At 40.6% G+C, this 21,828-nt stretch overlaps 1 protein-coding gene across 3 annotated transcripts in view; it reads right to left on the reverse strand.

The window, feature by feature from the left end:
* Positions 1-21,828, reverse strand: part of LIAS (lipoic acid synthetase) — a 475,402-nt gene that overhangs the window by 449,238 nt on the left and 4,336 nt on the right. The window contains exons 5-11 of one of the 3 annotated variants that reach the window (XR_014311216.1): positions 19,416-19,572; positions 19,272-19,329; positions 17,206-17,334; positions 15,408-15,553; positions 13,969-14,039; positions 13,087-13,198; positions 10,323-10,509 (exon numbers count right to left, since the gene is read on the reverse strand). Coding sequence is in view for 2 of the 3 variants with exons in the window: in XM_082728891.1 (XP_082585017.1) it covers positions 10,454-10,509; positions 13,087-13,198; positions 13,969-14,039; positions 15,408-15,553; positions 17,206-17,334; positions 19,272-19,329; positions 19,416-19,572 (729 nt within the window). In the remaining variant the exon portion in view is untranslated. Of the gene's footprint in view, positions 1-9,959; positions 10,510-13,086; positions 13,199-13,968; positions 14,040-15,407; positions 15,554-17,205; positions 17,335-19,271; positions 19,330-19,415; positions 19,573-21,828 lie in introns of those variants that run through there. The other 2 variants (XM_082728891.1, XM_082728892.1) reach the window with 2 other exon arrangements.

Genomic DNA, 21,828 nt, shown 5'->3' on the forward strand with positions numbered 1-21,828 from the left:
TTACTCAAAAGACCCTGAGGTGAGAATGAACTTATTAATTAGAATTTGCTTTACATTCCTGCTTAAATATTCTTGTTTTCTGCTTAATAATCTTATATCCCATTAAGGGGAATTATAATCCAAAGATTTCTTAGGAAAGCAGATAGAATCAGGCACTGATTTTAGCTGCAGGATGCTTCAGTGCCTAGGACTGATAAGTAAATAATTATGTGTAAAGTATAGTTTTTCTTTTTTTTAAGATTTTGTTTATTTATTCGACAGAGGTCACAAGTAGGCAGAGAGAGGGGTGGGGAAGCAGGCTCCCTGCCGCGCAGAGAGCCCAACGCTGGGCTCGATCCCAGGACCCTGAGATCATGACCTGAGCCAAAGGGAGAGGCTCAACCCATTTAGCCATCCAGGCACCCCTAAAGTATAGTTATTGACTAAAAAGGGAAAAGGGAAAGATATAAAACCATGTATACCTTCCCCTTGTAATGAGGGGGGTGGGGGAAACCAGTACCTGGACAAGTAACTTAACACAGCAATTTGAGTCCTTCATGTGAAAAGTTGCAAGAAGGTGGTTAGGCTTTTTCTCGCTACTAAGAAAATTAAAGACTGTGTGTGTATATGTGTGTGTGTGTATACATGTGTGTGTGTGTGTTTTAAATGACATAAGGTTTCTATTTTTATTAGCTGGGATGTTTTTGATTGGGGCAATGAATAGTGGTGAGTTTATTAACTAGGATTTACATCTGAAAATAATACAGGGACAGCACCTGCGTGGCTCAATCAGTGAAGGGTTGAACTCGGCTTTGCCTCACGTCATGATCTTGGGGTTGTGAGGTGGAACCCTTCGTTGGGCTCCGTGCTGGGCGTGGGGCCTGCTTGGGATTCCCTCTGCCCCTGTCCTACTCTACAATAAAAAGGAATGAAGGAAGGAAGGGAAGGAGGAAGGAAGGAAGAAAAAAGGGAAGGAGGAAGGACGAAAACAATAGAGGGGTGTGGCACAAAAGAAAACATTCAAACAGAGAAGTATATATAGAAAAGTGAAACCTGTCTCAGGACGTGTTCTCCAGAATGTGTCATTCCACTTAAGCTTTGAATCCTAACCGCACTACAGATTAGCATGGGATATTTTGGCTAAGTTACCTGAAAGCCTTATTTTCTTCACCTGTAAACTGGAGATAATTAACCTCTAACACGAAGAGTTGTTACAAAGATTATGTGAGATCAATGTTCACGCGAAGTTCTTACTGCACAGTGGTGGGCAGGTGACGGACATGGCCATTAGACACGGTGACAAGCTGGTCCCACTGAACCAGAGCCACGCATAGGCGCTGGAATCACTAAGAGTTTCATAATTAACACAGTTTACGATGCAGGCTCGATGGCAGGCCCTTTAGGTGCATCTTCTCATCTATTCCTCACATACGTCCTTTGAGATGAGTTCTATCCCCATTTTCAGAGGAAGGCAGAAAGCTAGAGAGATGAAGTAATTTGCTCGAGGTCACAGCCATTTGAATAGGAGCTTTTCTTGACGTTGAAAGCCTCATTTTAGAGGAACGGTGAAAAGAGTGAGCATCTGTGGCCTTAGGCAGACTAAAGGAATACCACCCCAAGGAAAGAATCAGAAGGTAGATAGGGCAAAACTGAGGAGGGGAGTCCCTGCCCTTCATCCTCTTGGAGACTCCCAACTACCAGAAGAGGGTCTGATAGGTTTGAGAGGAGGTTTGATAGGAGGCTGAGAAAAGAAAGGAGAGACGGTCAACACAGTGAAATTAAGGTCTAGCTGCCCATAAATCCACTGTATTTGCATTCAGGGAGCAATATTTAAACTATTTCAAATTAACTGTCTGTACCCACTCTAAGGCAGATGTCATGAGGTGCTAAAGAATGGAGGGCAGGGGCGCCTGGGTGACTCAGTCGTTAAGTGTCTGCCTTCAGCTCAGGTCATGATCCCAGGGTCCTGGGATTAAGCCCCACATCGGGCTCCTTGCTCTGTCAGAGGCCTGCTTCTCCTTCTCCCACTCCCCCTGCTTGTGTCCCCTCTCTTGCTGTGTCTTTCTCTGCCAAATAAATAAAATCTTAAAAAAAAAAAAAGTGGAGGTCCTAGGAGAATGAGAGCAATCTTGTGGAGAAGTGAAGACACCTACAGAAATAATTGATGAACTATGAGAATGGCCATAAATGATGAAAATGAAATGCTATTTGGACATAAAGGTAACGTTCATTCCAGCTGAGGAAGAGAGGAAGGCTTCCTGGAGGCAGGATGGCATTTGAGGCGGGTCTTAGCAGACGTGATTTGGAAGGAAGGGGTGGGTCGAATGAGCACGTCAAATTGTTCCCAATTTCTATAATCCTCCTTTTAGAATTTTTAGCTGGCATATAGTCGGTGATCCTACTAAACATTAAATTTCCTTTGCAATGCCTGGGTGGCTCAGTGGGTTAAGCATTAACCTTCAGCTCAGGTCATGATCCCAGGGTCCCGGGATACAGCCCCACATTGGGCTCCCTGCTGCGAGCCTGCTTCTCCCTCTGCCTCTGCCCCTCCCCCTGCTCGTGCTCTCTCTTTCTCTCAAATAAATAAATAAAATCTTTAAAATAAAATAAGTAAATAAGATAAAAATTAAATTTCCCAGACTCCGTTACAGCTAGTTGTGAGTATGAGGCTATGTTTTGAGCAGCAGTGCGTGAACAGAACCAATGGAAGTGGAAAGACAGTCACGGGAACATTCAGACTGTTTTTTGGCAAAGCAAGTTGTCTTTTCTCTGGAGTTGAAAGGAAACTGAGGAGAAAGAGCTGATCCGGAAGCTCACACTGAGAGCAGACTGTAGCTGAGTGGGGCTTCATGTAGTCATTAAAATGGAGACACCAAGCGCTACACAACACTGTGAATGTACTTAGTTCCTTCACTTACACTTTTGAATGGTTAAAGTGATAAAAGGAACACTGAAGGTTCTCGTTTTAAAATATAGTCACTTTCCTTAAAGCAAACAGACAAACAAAAACTAGAGTGTGCAGCCCCAAACTAGATGTTACCATCTAATTTATTCATATTCTGGCTCTTAATTCAAGTTTTAGACCAAAACACTAGAAGAAATATATTAGTGCCAGCCTGGCAAAGTAATATTTATAAATGACTTTGATTTTTTAAATTAATTAATTTATTTGACAGAGAGAGAACACAAGCAAGCCAGGGGAGGGACAGAGGGAGAGGAGCAGACTCCCCACTGAGCAGGGAGTCCACCACGGGGCTTGATCTCGCAACCCTGATCAAGACCTGAACTTCTTCAAGTCGGTTGCTCAACAGACTGAGCCACCTAGGCGCTCCCATAAATAACCTTCAAAGTTCAGAGGATAAGTTGGATACAATGACCTCTTGCTTCCTTTTTCCCTTCCTTTTACCTAAATGCATACAGAGAAAAAAACAGTATGTATTATTGTAGATCTGCATTTTACAATATACCGCTACTAATATGGGAGATTACTTTGAGGAGAATATACATTTTTTCTTAATTTTAATAGTTAAGAATTTATTTTAAAGGTTTAGAATAAACATTATTTACAAATTAAATTAGTTAATATAGGGACGCCTGGGTGGCTCAGTTGGTTGGACGACTGCCTTCGGCTCAGGTCATGATCCTGGATTCCTGGGATCGAGTCCCGCATCGGGCTCCCAGCTCCATGGGGAGTCTGCTTCTCTCTCTGACCTTCTCCTCGCTCATGCTCTCTCTCACTCTCTCTCAAATAAATACATAAAATATTTTTAAAAAAATAATAAATAAATAAATAAGTTAGTATATATACTTGACTGTTCTAACAGAGACCCCAAATTATGGTGTCTTAGGCAGAGATGAAATACTTTTATCTTTCCTAGAGGAGTCCAGGCAGGTGGTCCAGGACTGGTAGAGCGCTTTCATGGTCATATAGGTCTAGGTTTCTTCACCTGGTCGCTCTGCCTTCCTTGACGCAAGTCTGTCTCAGGGTCCAAGATGGCTGCTCCAGGTCCACAGTCCTGTTCTCTTTCTGGCCAACAGGGAGGAGGGGAAAGAAGGGAAAGGCATGACCCACCCTTTGACAACACACTTAGACACATGAGAACAGTAACATAAATCATCTCTGTTCACGCACTGCTGCTCAAAACATAGCCTCATACTCACAACTAGCTGTAACGGAGTCTGGGAAATTTAATTTTTATCTTATTTACTTATTTTATTTTAAAGATTTTATTTATTTATTTGAGAGAAAGAGAGAGCACGAGCAGGGGGAGGGGCAGAGGCAGAGGGAGAAGCAGGCTCGCAGCAGGGAGCCCAATGTGGGGCTGTATCCGGGGACCCTGGGATCATGACCTGAGCTGAAGGTTAATGCTTAACCCACTGAGCCACCCAGGCATTGCAAAGGAAATTTAATGTTTAGTAGGATCACCGACTATATGCCAGCTAAAAATTCTAAAAGGAGGGTTATAGAAATTGGGAACAATTAGCAGACTCTTACACATAAAATTAACATTTTCTTTGCTATTACTGCTGATGGTGGGGGATATAAAGTTTCATCTTAAAGGAATTTAAGTTTAGAAATTCAGTCAACTGTAAAAAAAATTTAATACCATAGTTTCCATCGAGATGGGGTGAAAATTATGGAGGTTGTGTATGAAAGAGTAGAGCTTAGGAAACACACTGGGAGTTTTAATTATTAACACTAAACTTAAGAAACTACCAAGGATGATAGTTTTTCTAACACTTAAAGACCATGCCTATGTAATGGCAAACATACAGATACAGATATAAAGTGAAAATTAGGTGTTCATAGTTCTCTAGCAATGATTTTCAAACTGGGACCCAAGCATTTCTACAGAGGTGTTTCAAGGACCCTGCAGACGACTGATTTAAATATAATACATATATACAACATAGATAATTACAGTATATATGTAAAACTACCTGCAAAGCTATTATTAAAAAGACAGCAAGCAGAGCTGCCTCTCAGCCTGGTATACTGAACACACACTTATATCCTCTCCCTTCTTAGAACTCCATTAAAATTATAGCAGAAGGGCATCTGGGTAGCTCAGTGGTTAAGCCTTCGGCTCGGGTCATGGTCTCAGGGTCCTGGAATCAAGCCCTGCATTGGGCTCTCTGCTCAGCGGGGAGCCTGCTTCCCCCTCTCTCTCTGCTTGCCTCACTGCCTACTTGTGATCTCTCTCTCTCTGTCAAATAAATAAATAAAATATTTTTAAAAAATAGCAAGATGGGGAAAATGCATAATCCAATAAAACAAAGAGAATAGGAAGGCGTCATCTGTGGTCAAGAGATTAAAAGAAATTTCTGGAAAGCATTGAGCAGATGGATGTGTATTGACTGAGAAGAGCTACTTCCTGGAATATTGGCAGAGGGGGAGACCCTGCCCCTTGGAACAGCAGGTCTTCTACCCAAAAGGATGTGGGAGAGAGGGGCACACATGGGGGCCGGGTGGGGGGTACACTTAACTGAGGGTCTTATCTTCAGCCGCTGACCTTCTCACCCAGTCATTCTCCAGAAGCCAAATGGCAGACAGCCTGGTGCGTTTACCCCTATGTGACTACTTCTCCCAGTCCCTGGGGCCCAACAAAAACCAAAGCCAAAACCAACAAACCAGTTGGGGTTGGGGACAGGGTTCCTCTCTAAAGAAATTGATTAAACTGTTTGGGGAGAACTAGAGCGATGACACTTGTCCTGCACGAGAACTAAGCCTTTTCTGCGCTCTGAGTCCAACACCACGTCGCCCTAATGCAAACCATTAATTCAAAAGACGGTCTGGATTTCTAGTTACATGCGTTGAGTTTAACACACATGCACTATTTTCATTCTCCCCTGAATGAGAGGATGAGCCCTTACTTGAGCTTACTCACCAACATGGCGGTAAAGGAAAAATAAGATAAAATGGCAGGAGAGGAATGAGAAAGCTGGCAACGGCAAAGAGAGTGAGAAAGGAGGCATGGATGAGAGATGTCGACCAATCTTACATGGAAAGCATTGGGAGACTAAGGAACTTAGGAAGAGTGAATAGAAACTTCGGTGCCCATGTAAAGGACAGTTTCTTGGTGTAGGTCATTGGCTCCTTGGGAGATCTCAAGGATTGGAAACACCATTTACCACAGAGGAAGGAGCCAAAGGGCTGAAATCAAAAGACTTCTGTGAAAGATCGTACATGTTCTGGTCAGTTACGCATGGTCTCTCTCCTCCCTTATAAGAAGAAACTACCTTTCCCATCCCTCACTCTCACAGGATATTAGAAGTTTATTTTCAGGAGGACTAGAGTCAGAAAATTTCAGACTTAGGGAGGGTGTTAGTGAGATGCTGGCCTGGAAACAAGAGAACTAATTAAAAGCCTGCATGCTGAATGGAGACCCACACTCCCCTATCATCCTGCTTGCTTTTCCTCACCGGCTTCTGAGAAAGTCAGCAGCCAAGTTTGTAATGCTCAAGGCTATTTAAAAAAAAAATATTATTGTCTTTTTAGACTTGAATGGCTGTGGAGAAATAATCCAAACATTTGGGAGTCCCTCACGGAGGAATCCAGCTCACTGCTCCCCCAAACCCTACAGGGAGGCTCCCCTTGCCCTCCAGCTTCCTGTCAGCTTTAGGGCTACTCTCACTTGCCCAGGATCACGGGATGCTGAGGAGAGCCTTCAACACAAAAGGCAGAGATAAAACAAAGGAAACAGACAGTGCTCAATGTGGAGAAGCACAACTTCAAAAGACTAATTATCCTCAGAGAGAAAAATAGAACTTGCAGCTAGGAAACAAGAACAGGATGGTATTTTAAAAAAGAAGGAAAGAAGGGATCATCAAACTCTTGAAAGTGAAAATGGGGGCGGCTCAGTTGTTTAAGCCTCTGGAACCTGTCGTGATCTCAGCGTCCTGGGATCGAGCCCCGCATCGGGGTCTCTGCTCAGCAGCAAGACTACTTCTCCCTCTGCCTCTGTGATCCCTCTCCCTCTGTGATTGCTTTCGCTGTCTCTAAAATAAACAAAGTCTTAAAAGAAAAAAAAAAAGAAAGTGAAAATGCAGTGGTCCAAATTTTAGCAAGGGAATCATTGTCAGAGGAAATTTTCCTGGAAGCCCAACGTAAAATGGATTAACATGGTATTTTATTAGCACAAATGTAGGTGAAGGCATGTGTGGCTGGAAACTCAGGGGAAAGAAGGTCATGTTCTCACATCCCTGTCATGGCTACTCCTGCTACTTTGCTCTACTTACATTCTGAATCCTTCTTTGGGATGTTATTCCCACTTTTCTGCAAAGTCACTGGTGTTCATGTTTGTTAATGTAATAATATTGATAATACCTCTGAAGTTAGATGCCTTCAGCTTCAGGTAGGAGATACTCCTATTCAAACTGGTTTCATTTTTTTTTTAAGACTATTTATTTCTGAGAGAGAGAGAGAGAGAGAGAATGAGAATGAGAGAGCACAAGTAGGGGAAGCAGTAGCCAGAGGGAGAAGCAGTCTCCCTACCAAGCAAGGAGCCAGATGTGGGACTCGATCCCAGAACCTTGGGATTGTGACCTGAGCAGAAGGTATATGTTTAACTGACTGAGCCCCCCAGGCACCCCAAAACTAGTTTCACTAATACAGATACTTATTATCTCACCAAACAGGAAGTGGTTTTCAGGGTCAGCAGATTCAGTGGTTGGAAAAGGGGCTGGGACTCCTATATATATATATATATATATTTTTTTTTAAGATTATTTTATTTATTAGAGAGAGAGAGAGAGATCACAAGTAGGCAGAGAGGCAGGCAGGGGGGAGGGGGAAGCAGGCTCCCTGCTGAGCAGAGAGCCCGGCTCGATCCCAGGACCCTGGGATCATGACTGGAGCCGAAAGCAGAGGCTTTAACCCATTGAGCCACCCAGGCGCCCCATGGGACTCCTGTATTACTTGGTATCTTAAAAATTATGTGCATTGATCACTTTCATTTTCTTAAAAATGCCATTTGTGCTTGCTACAGAAAGAAAAAGATCATACTGAAATGAGCACGTACCAAATTTTAATATATCGGAGACCACTGATGCATTCACTTTTCCTACTCAATCAAGAATTTTTATATAGACCTCCTGTCATGTCTGTGCATTCAAACGTGCTTATTAATGGATCACTGTTCAGGAATGTCAAAGCTCTGCCCTGGCTTTTTAAGATTCAGGCCTGTCCATTCTTGTATAGTTGTGCAAGGGAGTGTATCTTTACACACGTTAAGCACAATCAAATGTCCAGCAAGACCCAGGAATTCTGTCACATAGTCTAGTCACAGCATAATGGCCAGTTATGGAATAAGGAGTGAAGAAATAACAAATCCAGAAGTACAGTTTGTGATTCCACTTTGTTTTGTTGTTGTTGCTTTTTTTGTTGTTGTTGTTTTTTAAGATTTTATTTGAGAGAGAGAGAGACCGTGAGAGGGAGATATTACAAACAGGGGGGAGGGTAGAGGGAGAAGCAGACTCCCCACTGAGCGGCGAACCCAACTTGGGACTCAATCTCAGGACCCTGGGATCATGATCCGAGCCGAAGGTAGACGCTTAACCAACTGAGCTACTCAGGCGCCCCCAGACAAAATTATTCTGCTAAAATATTTCATTACCATGCATCTGCATTGTGCAAAATTAGAAAATATCCAGATTACCTCATAGAATCAGAATCTGAAAAGTAATCCGTTTTTCCTGTGAAAAAAGATTTTTAAAAACTTTAAAGTTTTAAGCAGTCTCTACATCAAGTATGTGGGCTCGGACCTGAAACCCTGAGATCAAGAGTCATATGCTCCACTGACTGAGCAAATAGGTGCCTCTGAAATAACAGATTTATTTTTACTTTTTATTTTTTAACATAATTTTTTTAAATTAACATAAAATGTATTATTAGTCCCAGGGGTACAGGTCTGTGAATCACCAGTTTTGTATTTCACAGCACTCACCATAGCACATACCTTCCCCAGTGTCCATAACCCCACCACCCTCTCCCTACCCCTCTCCGCCAGGCAACCCTCAGTTGGTTTTGTGAGACTAAGAGCCTCTTATGGTTTGTCTCCCTCCCAATTCCATCTTGTTTCATTTAGTCTTTTCCTACCCCCCAAACTCCACACGTTGCCTCTCTACTTCCTCCTATCAGGGAGATCATATGATAACGGTCTTTGATTGACTTATTTTGCTAAGCATAATAGCCTCTAGTTCCATCCATGTAGTTGCAAATGGCAAGAGAAGTAACAGATTTTAAGGAGGCAGTTGCCAGAGATGTTTCAAGTTGGGTTAATTTTACACAGCAAAATTTACTGGGATCTATAAAGAAACTAAGGCAAAGCATATATGGCTCCCCCTGGGTTAAATGAAAATGTAACTCATGCTCAAAGTTATGCATTACTTTTATAAAAAAAAAAAATTAGTTCGCCCATTTAAAAATTCAAAATAGAATTGGTATTTCATATTATATATTTTACAATTTAGCTGTCTAAAAACTTCTTTTGCAAGAATGTAGTAGCAAAAACAGGATTTAGAGTCTAAAGATGAAGTTGAGATCTAGTACCTAGGAAAGAAAATTCCCCTTCAGGTCCTTACCATCGTATGCAACCACCTCACCAGAGTGGGGTGAAAAACAGAAGGAATCAATGGGCTAGTGCACGTGCATGTAGCATACTACTGGATGAGGGTTATTACTCTTTTTCTCAGGTTATATTTCTCTGTCTTCGATACCATCGTGATCTTGGTTTCCCAAAGGTCCTAACCAAGTAACTAATGTGAAACTATTTTGCAGGTCTGAAGCAGTCATCCCAATGTAAAGAAACGACATGCAAACTCTAAAGCCTTTCTAAATTATCCCAGCGCTGCTGCGGTGTTCGGTAAAGGACATACACCAACTGTAAGGAGCCTCAACCTGTGCAGTTTCATCACAGTGTGTCATTTTTCACAAGTGAAATGTGATGACGATGTGCAAGTAACAGGCTTGGAAGCTTCTCTGGAAGTTTTTCATGTATTTTTAAATTATACTGTTAATAGTAAAACTCTTAAAAAGATATTTTATGATTACATCACAGCAAGCCATTGTTAATAGAACAAAGAAGAAAGGCTAAAAGACAAGTGAATTATTTAATTAAATATGCACAGCTATCGATGTGGTTTTTTTTTTCTTTTTTTTTTTCCTTTTTAAAGATTTTATTTATTTGACAGAGAGAGACACAACGAGAAAGGGAACACAAGCAGGGGGAGTGGGAGAGGGAGAAGCAGGCTTCCCACCGAGCTGGGAGCCTGATGTGGGGCTCCATCCCAGGACCCTGGGATCATGATCTGAGCGGAAGGCAGACGCTTAACGACTGAGCCACCCAGGCGCCCCTCAACGTGTTTCTTAAAACAATGAGACTGAGGTATGTCCACTGAAGTCAGGCATTTTGGTACCACTTCTCTTACCAACTGGAATCAGATATTAAAAATTCCTGTGATCTTGAAGGTCTTGTTATACTTGAGAGGACTTTTTTCTTTTGGCCACGAGATTTTTCAGGAAAAATTCACCTATTAAGGAAAAATGAAAATACATTAATATCAATTTAATGTAAATTTCAGAATTATACTTCCATGTTTCCCTTCTTTTTAGTCATTTTTTTTTTTTTTTAAATGTTAAGCTCTACGCCCACTGTGGGGCTTGAACTCGTGACCCTGAGATCAAGAGGCACACACTCCACCAACTGAGCCAGCCAGGCACCCCGTTAGCTTTATCTTCCTTTTTTTTTTTTTTTTTAAAAGATTTTATTTATTTATTTGACAGAGAGAGACACAGTGAGAGAGGAAACACGAGCAGGGTGATCAGCAGAGGGAGAAGCAGCCTTCCCGCCAGGCAGGAAGCCCAATGCGGGGCTTGATCCCGGGCCCTGGGATCACGACCCGAGCAGAAGGCAGATGCCCAATGACTGAGGCACCCAGGTGCCCTGCTTTATCTCTTTCTCCCTCTCTTTTTTTTTTAAAAAGTAAACTACCCCCATTGTTTACAAAAAAATTCTTTATCACTACAGTCTCTGTTATTCTTTCTAGTACCTCAGTATTGTAAAGATGACCCTATTATGACTGTGGGTCTGCTTTTGAACATTTATTTATTCCACTCTACTTGCACTATCTATTCCTTGTCTCTGACAAAGCATTGCTGTTGGCACGATTCATTTCAGAGAGCAATTCTGCTATGTTATTAGCCTGGATCTGATGTTTATAAAACAGACCTCATTGCAGTTGAGCCGACTCATCTGATGGAATCCCGTTAGCTAACCCTCTAGGGAGGCAAGAGCTCTTCATTTACAACGGGCCTGCTCCCCACCCCCTCGGTGTGCCTGTGCATTAAGACGGCTGCTTAGAGGGGGCACATTCCCTTCTCAGGTCATTAGGGTTCCATTTAGTGTCTCACTGTTCCCGCACGGCTCAGTGCTTATTGGCAGAGCCCAGCACCGCAGGCCTGGTTTTATGAGGAGTCTGATGAACTTTGCTTTGTCATCTTAATATCCTAGTATAACTGCAATGAGCGTATCTGTACCCAATCGCCAAGAATCCCAAGGTTCACAACCCAGCCAAGTAATGAAGAGTTAGCCACGCTCCTCCAGAACTTATCTAAATCTGGCAGGAGTAGAAACAACATTCTTGGACCCTAACCCATCAGCGGAGTCTAATGCTCTACATAGTAGAATTCGATCTTTTACTGGTAACTTTAAAAAGTTCATAATTTACTTTCTTATAAATGTTAAAATTTTTCCTTAAAAAAAAAAAAGAAATAAAAACCCCTTTCAAATGATTTTACTTTACTCTAACCACTCCGGAAGCTGATGTTAGTTCTATCCTTTACAAAGGTTTTCAGCTTGCTGGCAGAATTCTTCTTGCTTGAAGAATAAATCACTTTATTGGCTTCCAAAGTCCCCACATCCTGTGAGTCAGTGTTGATTCAAAGTCTTGGGTTTTATAACTAGGATAAGCTGTGGTTAGTTCATTGAAATGTCTTGAATTTCTTTACAGGAGCACACTGAATATCACTCATACATGAACATTAGTTTTTATCAAAAGAATGTGTGCCTAATTTAAATGTATCTGTGATTGTTCTTAAAGATTTTATTTATCTATTTGACAGACAGAGATCACAAGTAGGCAGAGAGGCAGGCAGAGAGAGAGGAGGAAGCAGGCTTCCTGCTGAGCAGATAGCCAGATGCAGGGCTCAATCCCAGGACCTTGGGATCATGAACTCAGCGGAAAGCAGAGGTCTTAACCCAATGAGCCATCCAGGTGCCCCTATATCTGTGATTTAAGCCCAATATGTAACACAATCATCTAAAAGATCATTTACGGTAATCATGTAGTTTGGACCTATTCAAAAAAATAACACTTATTCTTCAAGAAATTATAATTGTGAAGTCCAACTGACAGGGAAAACATTATAAACATTTTTTTGGATTAAGTTTGGGCTTCAGATATGTTCTCATAGACTTTTTGATGGCCACGATCACATGACTTTTTAACCCTTGGAAAAGGCTTTTCTTTTTGTAAGTCAGCTCAAGCTCCTAATCAAAATAAGAGCTGAAATTACAAAGTGAAGAACTGCAGTGTGGCTAGCAAAAAGAGTCGAAATTTCTATATGGAAAAGAATCTTAAAATTTTTTCCTATCGCCTCTGGGAGAAAACCATAAAGATATTAATGGGTATGCAGCAATGCCGTCAAACCGATACTTTCTAGGATTTAAACTGATCTGAAATTAGGAGTTTATTTAGAGATGCAGCTGGCATGGCTGTCAAATGAATACACATTTTTCAGAAAACGGTGTTATATACTTCACTGGTATTTGTCATTTCTGAATAACCTACTACTGAAAGCCACACAAAGAATAAGCTAATTACTCCTGTTTTCATTACAGTGGCTGAGCTAGAAAGGGGGAGGGGATTCTTTATTTCAGGAAAAAAACAGGTTTAAGAGAAATATTTCCTTAACAAGTCCTCTATGGAGCAAAGTACCTAAGATGTTCCAAAAAAACAATTCTTCCTTCAAAAGGCAAGCACAGCTATTATAATTTTACCGTGGGAACTTACGGTCTAAATAAAACTATCCCCTGCAGTGTAACTTACCTGCTTTATATGAAGAACGCACCAGAGGGCCACTAGCAGTGTAATGAAATCCAAGTTCATTTCCTACTTTTTCCCAGTATTTGAACTTTTCAGGAGTAATGTACTCTTCAACCTACATTTAGAGAATTCATTCAGATAGATTTTAGAATTTCCCTAAAGCATTGTGATTCTGTAGAAAATCTACGCTCATGCATTCAGGATGGTTTTCACTTCATAATTCATCCAGTTGCCTTGAGGCTTTTGCCTCTCCTTTCTCACAGATGACCTGCCTACTGGTTACTAGGCCTCTCTATCAGCAGTTGATTACGGAGGGAAAACATCAGTTTCGTAGTACATTAGCTGTTATGAAAGTTGAAAAAGATGAGATCACCTACAGAGATTATATATCTGTATTCCCCCTTTGTGGACTAACAGGTATAATCAAGAATTAATCACACCTATCGGGTTCTTGAGGACCAGACTTCCTGGTCTTGTCTTATCTCTTGTGCTCAGCCCTGTGTCTGGCACATGGTCACTAGTCAACAAGTTTCTTGAATGAATGAATGTTCAATACAGAAATAAGAAGACAGAGTCTTCATTTTTACTTCACCTCTGGCTCTCACGTAACTCTAAAACCAATCACGAGATGACCATGTGTGAATGAATGCAATTTCCCAACTATTTAATTCTTTTTCTGTACATTCACTTAAGTCACACAATTTTCAGGGCAGCAAAATGTGCCAGTATTATCTGCTGGCTTTATGCCGACAAATGGGAACTGGGACTTGGAAATATACATGGAACGTTACACTAGAAAGTCAGCAGCTTCTCAGTTGTGCCTATAGATGACAAAGATTTAATTCAAACTGCCAGCGAACATTCGGCAACTCAAGATGGCAATACCTTAAGGTGGCGTTTTGTTGGCTGCATATATTGTCCTAAGGTCAAACAGTCCACATCGGCCTCCCGAAGTGCTACAGAAAAAAGGCACACATTACATTAGCAGATTTTTAACAAGATTTTTTAGTTTAAAAAATATGTATTTTATTTTTAAGTAATCTCTACACCCAAAAGGGGGTATGAATTTACAATCCTGAGGTCGAGTTGCATGCTCCATAGACCGGACCAGCCAGGCACCCCAAGATTATTTTTAAGTAACCTCTACACCCAAAGTGGGATTCAAATTCTGAACCCTGAGATCTAGGGTCATAAGTTGGGGAGTAAGACTGTATCTATCCATTCAAAAGAGCCAGGGAATATGAAAAGGATTGAAAACATAGGAATGAGAAAGATACTCATGAGGGGCTGACAGAAAGAAGGACAAGGTACTCTAATACTATGCAATAAATGCTCAAATATGGGTGAAGGGGTTTCAAGCAAGAGTCTGTTAGGCAGAAAAGAAATGAACAGTATATGAAAGGCCTGACATCACGTGTATTATAGGCCAGACTTGCTGAACGCAGTTTTACTAACTGTGCAAGATATGCTCTGGGGGATGTGATTTGACCTCTCACATATCAGAATCTTTCTAGTAAAACTGTAGTTTTACTCTAGTAAAGAGGAACTTTTCATTACTATTCACACTTGGTACTCACAGAACCAATAAGTAACTGCAAGTAGGCAAAGGATCCTCATGTAAGTAACAGGCTGTTTTGTTGGTTTTTTTTTTTTTTTTTTTTGCAATTTATAAAGCCCAAGAATCACAAAGCATATGGGCTTATGAGACTAAGATTCAGCCAAGTCCAAAGCACATCATGTTATCTGACAATGTTACCAGTCAGCTCTTCCTCAGAGGCCTGGCTTCATCTTACTCATCTCTACAGGCCTGTGAAAGCTCCTGGCCCCTGGCTGGCTCTTACAACTAGGCAATGACTACATAAGACGTGGATAAAATCTTATTTTCACTTGATTAAAGGGTACAGAATAAAATGAGGTACCAATTTCATGTCCTGAGATTTCTGCGTATCATTCCATAATGTTCTAAGAAAACATACTTCTGGGTGCCTGGGTGGCTCAGTCGGTTAAGCATCTGCCTTTGGCTCAGGTCATGCTCTCTGGGTCCTGGGATCCCCACATTGGGCTCTCTGCTCAGCGGCGAGTCTGCTTCTCCCTTTTATCCTCCCTCTGTGCTCTCCCTCTCCCTCGAGTAAATACATAAAATCTTAAAAAGAAAACATACTTCCTTTCCCTTTTATGCTGCTGTTATAATCATATCCTGCACTTTGTTCTTACTGGCACTTTTGTTGACACTATGGAGGAAATGTAACATGGCCTTCAAAATGGGGTTCCTGCTATTACTCAAATCAAATGAAAAAGAGTTTTCGTTTTTCAATTTTTTTTACCTTTCAGTGTTGCATATACTTGCTCATCATTTTCGCCTAAACCCAACATTATAGATGTTTTAGAAATCACATTGGCCCGAACCTCCTTGGCATGTTTCAGTACACGCAGAGACTGGTTGAAATTGGCCCGGGGATCACGAACTTTCCTTGAAAACAGCAGAGCTGTTGTCAGCAAGAATAACCACAAGTTCAACTAAGTACATAGTTATGCAAGCCATCTCCAAGACCAGGAAAGGACATTCCGGACATCATATTACACCATGTGGTTCAATACCAGCATTTGTGAACAAATATCTAGCTGTTACTTTTGGAAGGAAAATCAGGCTTCAGTGGGCCCCAAGTTCTGTCTACTTTTAAGGCCTTTCAAGCCTGGGGCAGAGAAAACTAGAACAGAATAATTCAGTTTATGAATTACTCATTGAGAAACCCAAATTGAAAGCGGAAAATGAGTGATTGTAAGGGATAGTCAAGAAAGAAGAGAAAAAGAGTAGAAGTAAGAAAATCTTAATACTGGACAAAGGAAAAACTGTTTAACATGAATCCACATTTCAGAGGTCTGCAACTTTTATGTTCAGTTCTTTTCTAAAGACCAAGCTGCCCTCTGCTGGTGAGGATATGACACTGACACCTCTTAGGTAAAAATGCATGATTCTGGAATTTTCACTGGAAAGGATAATGTTTCTTAAGTGAAACCAAGGAAATTGGCACCCACTGGTGGTAGTATCATGAGAAATGACAGGGCTGGAACAGGCTGTATGTTAGACTTCAACAGCCGCCAAGCCACCATATTTTAAATGGTGAGAAGGCCGAAAGGACAGAGTTGCTGATTAGTTGATGTTAATCCAGTATTTGTTTGAATCCTAATGCACCTTTATTTTGTGTAACTGACTTGCTGGTATTTTTAATCAGAGACCAGTTCACAGGAAGGAAGAAAGGAAACCAATTTGTGAATTTAAAAATAACCACAAAACCGACAACACCAAACACAATTACTCTAGAAAGTATTTCTCCATTGACTTTGTCATGTTCCCTAATGTTTATGATTTAGTGGAAATGCTGATTATTGTTTACCATACTTTTTCAAGTTCTATAATACAGATAATGTGTAGCAGCTACTAAGCTCACTGCCAAATATACTTTACTAAAATTAAATAAACATTAATTTTGCCTGAAGGTTAATTTTCTTTTTGAAATATAAATATGGTCATTAATGTGGCATAGCAATCTGTAAATTTTCCTAATTATTAACATTATTAGAAAGAACAGTACCTACTTTTAAGGAGATTGAAAATACATCTGAATGAGAACAGTGTTTCTTTTGTATCACTTATTGCATATTTTAGTGCCAAATGTGTTTTTTAAGTCTTTTCTTTTTAGAATTACAATCAGAGTAGTTGCTCTTGTATTATTTTTTCTTATTATTGAAAACTATTCTTTGGAAAAAAGAACTCATTGGCACTTGCAATATGATACTATTTAAAAAAGGAAAAGACGCTCATGATGTGTCTGCACCAAAACATACACACGTGCATATAAATATACACACTTAGGTTATAGTAATTGATACTACTGGGTGGAAATATTATGCTTGATGCTTATGCTCTTTTTGTTGGCTATTTTCTGATTTTCAAAAAATTTTCTGATTTTCCTATAATACATATATATTGCTTTTGTTAAGAAAAAAAAAAGAGCTCATTTTGTAAAAGTCAAATAGGAAGTCCTCCCCTGAAAAAAATGAGAAAATAGAGTAGATTCTCGCCCTCCAAACTTGCCAGCGTTGCTCTGTACATGAAATCACCTCTGTAATTCTGGAACTGTTTCTATATTATGTGCATAGACATCCAATCCTGACAGAACAACTTTTTCTATTGCTTTTAGATCTCCTCGGAAATCAGGAGTGAGACATTCCACAAGAATTTTTGGATTCCTATGGGGGGAAAAAAATAAAAGCATCAAACTGAAGCAAAAAATTGACAAGGTTATTGCTCAAAACAGAAATTACCAGTAATCATTTGGTATTGGTTTCAACATAGTAATCTTTAGAATCCTAAATGTTCAATGCCAATCCTAATCTTTATTTTATTTTTTTATTTTTTTAAATTTTATTTATTTATTTGACAGAGAGAGATCACAAGTAGGTAGAGAAGCAGGTAGAGAGAGAGGAGGAAGCAGGCTCCCTGCTGATCAGAGAGCCCGATGTGGGGCTCGATCCCAGGACCCTGGGATCACGACCTGAGCCGAAGGCAGAGGCTTTAACCCACTGAGCCACCCAGGCGCCCCCAATCCTAATCTTTAAATCCTAAATGTTCAATGCCAAGGAAAGGCATGAACATCCAAATGTTCATATATAAACCATTATATGAAAAAAAAATTCTGAACATCAAATATTATGTACACAGCAGTTAATACAGATCTGCTGCAAATAGTGATCAGAATAAATTTTGAGATTAATAGACTTATACTTTATTAAGCAGGTATTAAGATAATAATGTTGCTCAAAATAATTAAAATGTAAACATAAAACATGAAATATAAAATATCTTTTTATTCTTTGGAAAGTAAATTGGGACATTTCTTATGTGAATGCAAATAGTATTCGATTGCTTTAATTCTGGTTTCTTTAAAAATTCATCATATAGTGTCATCTTCTTTTCCTCAGGCAAATATTTCACAAGTGCTGTGGGTTTTAAAAACGATTTTCTGAGCTGCTGAGTCATGAGTTTGCTTAAATGAAATACAAGTTAAACATTAATCTTCTTATTTATATTCTGGCTATATCTGTGCATTCAAGCATTAAAATGTGAACTAGGTCATAGTGCTGTTCCCTTTGACAGCAGTAGAAATGACTAGGACAGCTGATAAATTCTTTCACAAACCCAATGGCAAAGTTTCTGGAGCTATTTCCTGAGAGAAGAGATGTAGAAAGGACCACATACATACCCTTTCATAGATAAGAGATGTTGAAAGAACACAGCTTATAACTCACTGTTTTTTTACTTGTAAAGCTGAGACTCATCAGTAGTTTGTGATATCAGTTTAGTGGGTTGTAAGCAGAACTTTTTAAAGTAAACTATTAAAAAAACAGAAAACACTGGGGGATCATTAAAAAACATTTACTAAGTGCCAGGTGCTCAACTAGCACTATGCTGTAGGAAGCAAGTGTAACTCCTTCTTTAGTGCTTTTTAAATAGATGGGATTAAATTTTTTTTTTAAGATTTTATTTATTTATTTGACAGAGAGAGATCACAAGTAGACAGAGAGGCAGGCAGAGAGAGAGAGAGGGAAGCAGGCTCCCTGCTGAGCAAACAGCCCGATGCGGGACTCGATCCCAGGACCCTGAGATCATGACCTGAGCCAAAGGCAGTGGCTTAACCCACTAAGCCACCCAGGCGCCCTGGGAATAAATATTAATAAAATGTGGATAATGGGTAAATTTCCCAGGGTATATGAATATGGATAAAATCTATACCAAGTATTGCATACTTTAACAATGTGGGAAATTATCTCCTTCTATATACTTCTAGATGGTGATTTATTCACTATTAGTGCTGGGAAGTCTGCAGATTTATCCACCTTTTAAAAATTACCCCAAGTTAAAACTGCCACTCAAATATGATGGACAGGTTCTATGACCTAAAGGTCCGTAAGTCTGTGCTGCTGAATCCCTAAAATTTTATGCAAATATGTATTTGTATGTTTGGACGGACTTTTTCTGGAGAAAAGACCATATAATTTCCAGGAGGTGATCAGAAGGGTTTATAATCCCCTAAAAGGTTAATGACCTCCACTTTAAAGAAACTGAATTCAGATGGGCTAAAGAAAAGTCCTCAAATTACACAAGCAAATGCAAAAAAAACAAGTACCTTTCCTTTAAGTATGCTACAGTCTTCGCAAAATGCTCAGCTCCTCCATCAGGCAAATCTAGAAACAAAAGAGTCCACTGCTCAAGATGATGTCACAAGTTATTAAGGGCCAATTTCTGGAAGAGGCAATGATGACCCACTAACCATCTCGATCCACAGACGTCAAGACAACATAATCCAGACCCCACTCTGCAATTGCCTTTGCAGTGTTGTAGGGCTCCCTGGCATCCAGCGGAGGCGGATTTCTTGCAGTTTTAACAGAACAAAATCTGCAACCTCTTGTACATGTGTCACCCATCAGCTAGAACAGAAAGGTTATAATTTAAAACACATAGATGGATGACCCAGAAGAGCATATGCTGAGAGAATAAAGCGAGTTACCAAAAAATGCATATAGTTTGATTCCGCTTATACGAAATTTGAAACATTCAAATTAAGGAATTTGTTGAGGAATACAGATATATATAACAAAACTGGAAAGAAAAGGAAATGAGAAGTTCAGAATTAAAAACTGTTAAAAGGAGGGGTGCCTGGGTGGCTTCGCTGGTTAAGCATCTCAGCTCATGTATAGATCTCAGGGTCAAGAGCTCAAGCCCCATGTTGAACTCCAAGCTGAGTGTGGAGGCTCCTGAAAAAAACAACTGTTCAAGGGGAAAAAAAAAAGGTGATGGGATCAGGAAAGGCTGTACGGGGGGGCTTCAAAGATAATGTTAATGTCCCACCCTCAAACTGGAGGGTATCAGGCTGTCTATTACACTGTTACTCTTTAAAAACTCATATAGTGGGGCGCCTAGGTGGTTCAGTGGGTTAAGCCTCTGCCTTGGGCTCAGGTCATGATCTCAGGGTCCAGGGATTGAGCCCTGCATTGGGCTCTCTGCTTGGCAGGGAGCCTGCTTCCCCCCACCCCCTTTGTCAAATAAATAAATAAATAATCTTTTAAAAAAAAGTAATAAAACCTCATGTAGTGTATAAAGATTCTTTTTTTTTTTTTTTTTTAAGACTTTATTTATTTATTTGACAGACAGAGATCACAAGAAGCAAAGAGGCAGGCGGGGGCGGGGGGGGGGGTGGGAAGCAGGCTCTCTGATGAGCAGACAGCCCGATATGGGGCTGGATCCCAGGACCCTGGGATCATGACCTGAGCCAAAGGCAGAGGCCCCAACACACTGAGCCACCCAGGCGCCCCTTGTATAAAGATTCTTTTGTACCTATTTAATATTAATAAAAATCATTTTAAAAGAAATACTCAATTAACACAACATGTAGGCCTCTGTGAGAGTTAAACAGAAGGCACAGCTCCTTCTTGTTAAATACATATAATCTGCTTCCTCTGGGTTATTCTTCAGGATGCTGCTTCTGCTGCTACAGGTCACTACCATGTTCTGCCCTGGGCTAAGCACAGCCATTGCAGATCTTCTGGGGCCACTGGAGTTTCAAAGCTGAGAATGATGGGCTGAGATTTGGAGCTGAGATTTGAAAGCTCCTCTTTATGTTTAACCCCTCCCCTTAGGGGGTGGGACTAATAGCTATGGTTCCAGTATCTCATAGGGATTTATCGAAACAATGAACTCTTCCTAAAAACCAGTCATGAGTCAGTGGGGAAGGGCCAGGCAAGGGATGAAACCAAAGATTTCCATCATGGAGTGTTCAAAATCACTCCTTCCTTCAAGAACTTGGGTTTTGTAACTTGGATAAGCTCCACGGTCAGCTCCGTTTCATAAGAATCCTGGTTCCTGGGGCGCCTGGGTGGCTCAGTGGATTAAGCCGCTGCCTTCGGCTCAGGTCATGATCTCAGTGTCCTGGGATCAAGCCCCGCATCGGGCTCTTTGCTCAGCGGGGGCCTGCTTCTCTCTCTGCCTGACTCTCCGCCTACTTGTGATTTCTCTCTCTGTCAAATAAATAAATAAAAAATCTTAAAAAAAAAAAAAAATTAAAAAAAAAAAAAAAAAAGAATCCTGGTTCCTCAGGTGGATAGCCTCCTGCTCCTCATGTACAACTCAGACTTTCCCAGACAAGTTGAACTTTCAGCTGTACCCAATCTAGATTTAACCTCAGTATCTCAATCTCCAAACCCCTCTGGACAAACATGATAGAGTGCACAGTTAGTACCAATTCTGACTTCACCTTATTAAGACTATATGTCTCACTCTTTGTCATTTAACTTGCAGAGCCCGCCTCCAGGGGGAGGAGCTTATGTCTCTACCTCCCCTGCTGTTCAGGTTGGCCATGTGATTTGCTTTGGCCAACAGAATGATAGCAGCCATGGCCAAAAAGATGCCTCAAATGTGCCTGGATGGTTGGCTTGCCCTATGGTGCTCTTTCCATTCTTTGTGATGAAGAATTTGGCATAGAGACCTGCTGATCTAAGGAAAATAAAGCTCTGTGGAGCAGACCTGAACCCTGAGACCTCAACCTACTTCCTGCAGTCCAGTTTTAGCCCAGTCGAGATCAGCTGTACCCCAGGCAACTAAAGGGTCATGAGAGAGAAAAATAAATGTTTATTATTGTATAGGGGAAAAACTTAAGCAATCATGAATAACATTTCCAAAAATTAATA

Source organism: Mustela nivalis, assembly GCF_964662115.1.
Source record: "Mustela nivalis genome assembly, chromosome: 4".
NCBI lineage: Eukaryota > Metazoa > Chordata > Mammalia > Carnivora > Mustelidae > Mustela > Mustela nivalis.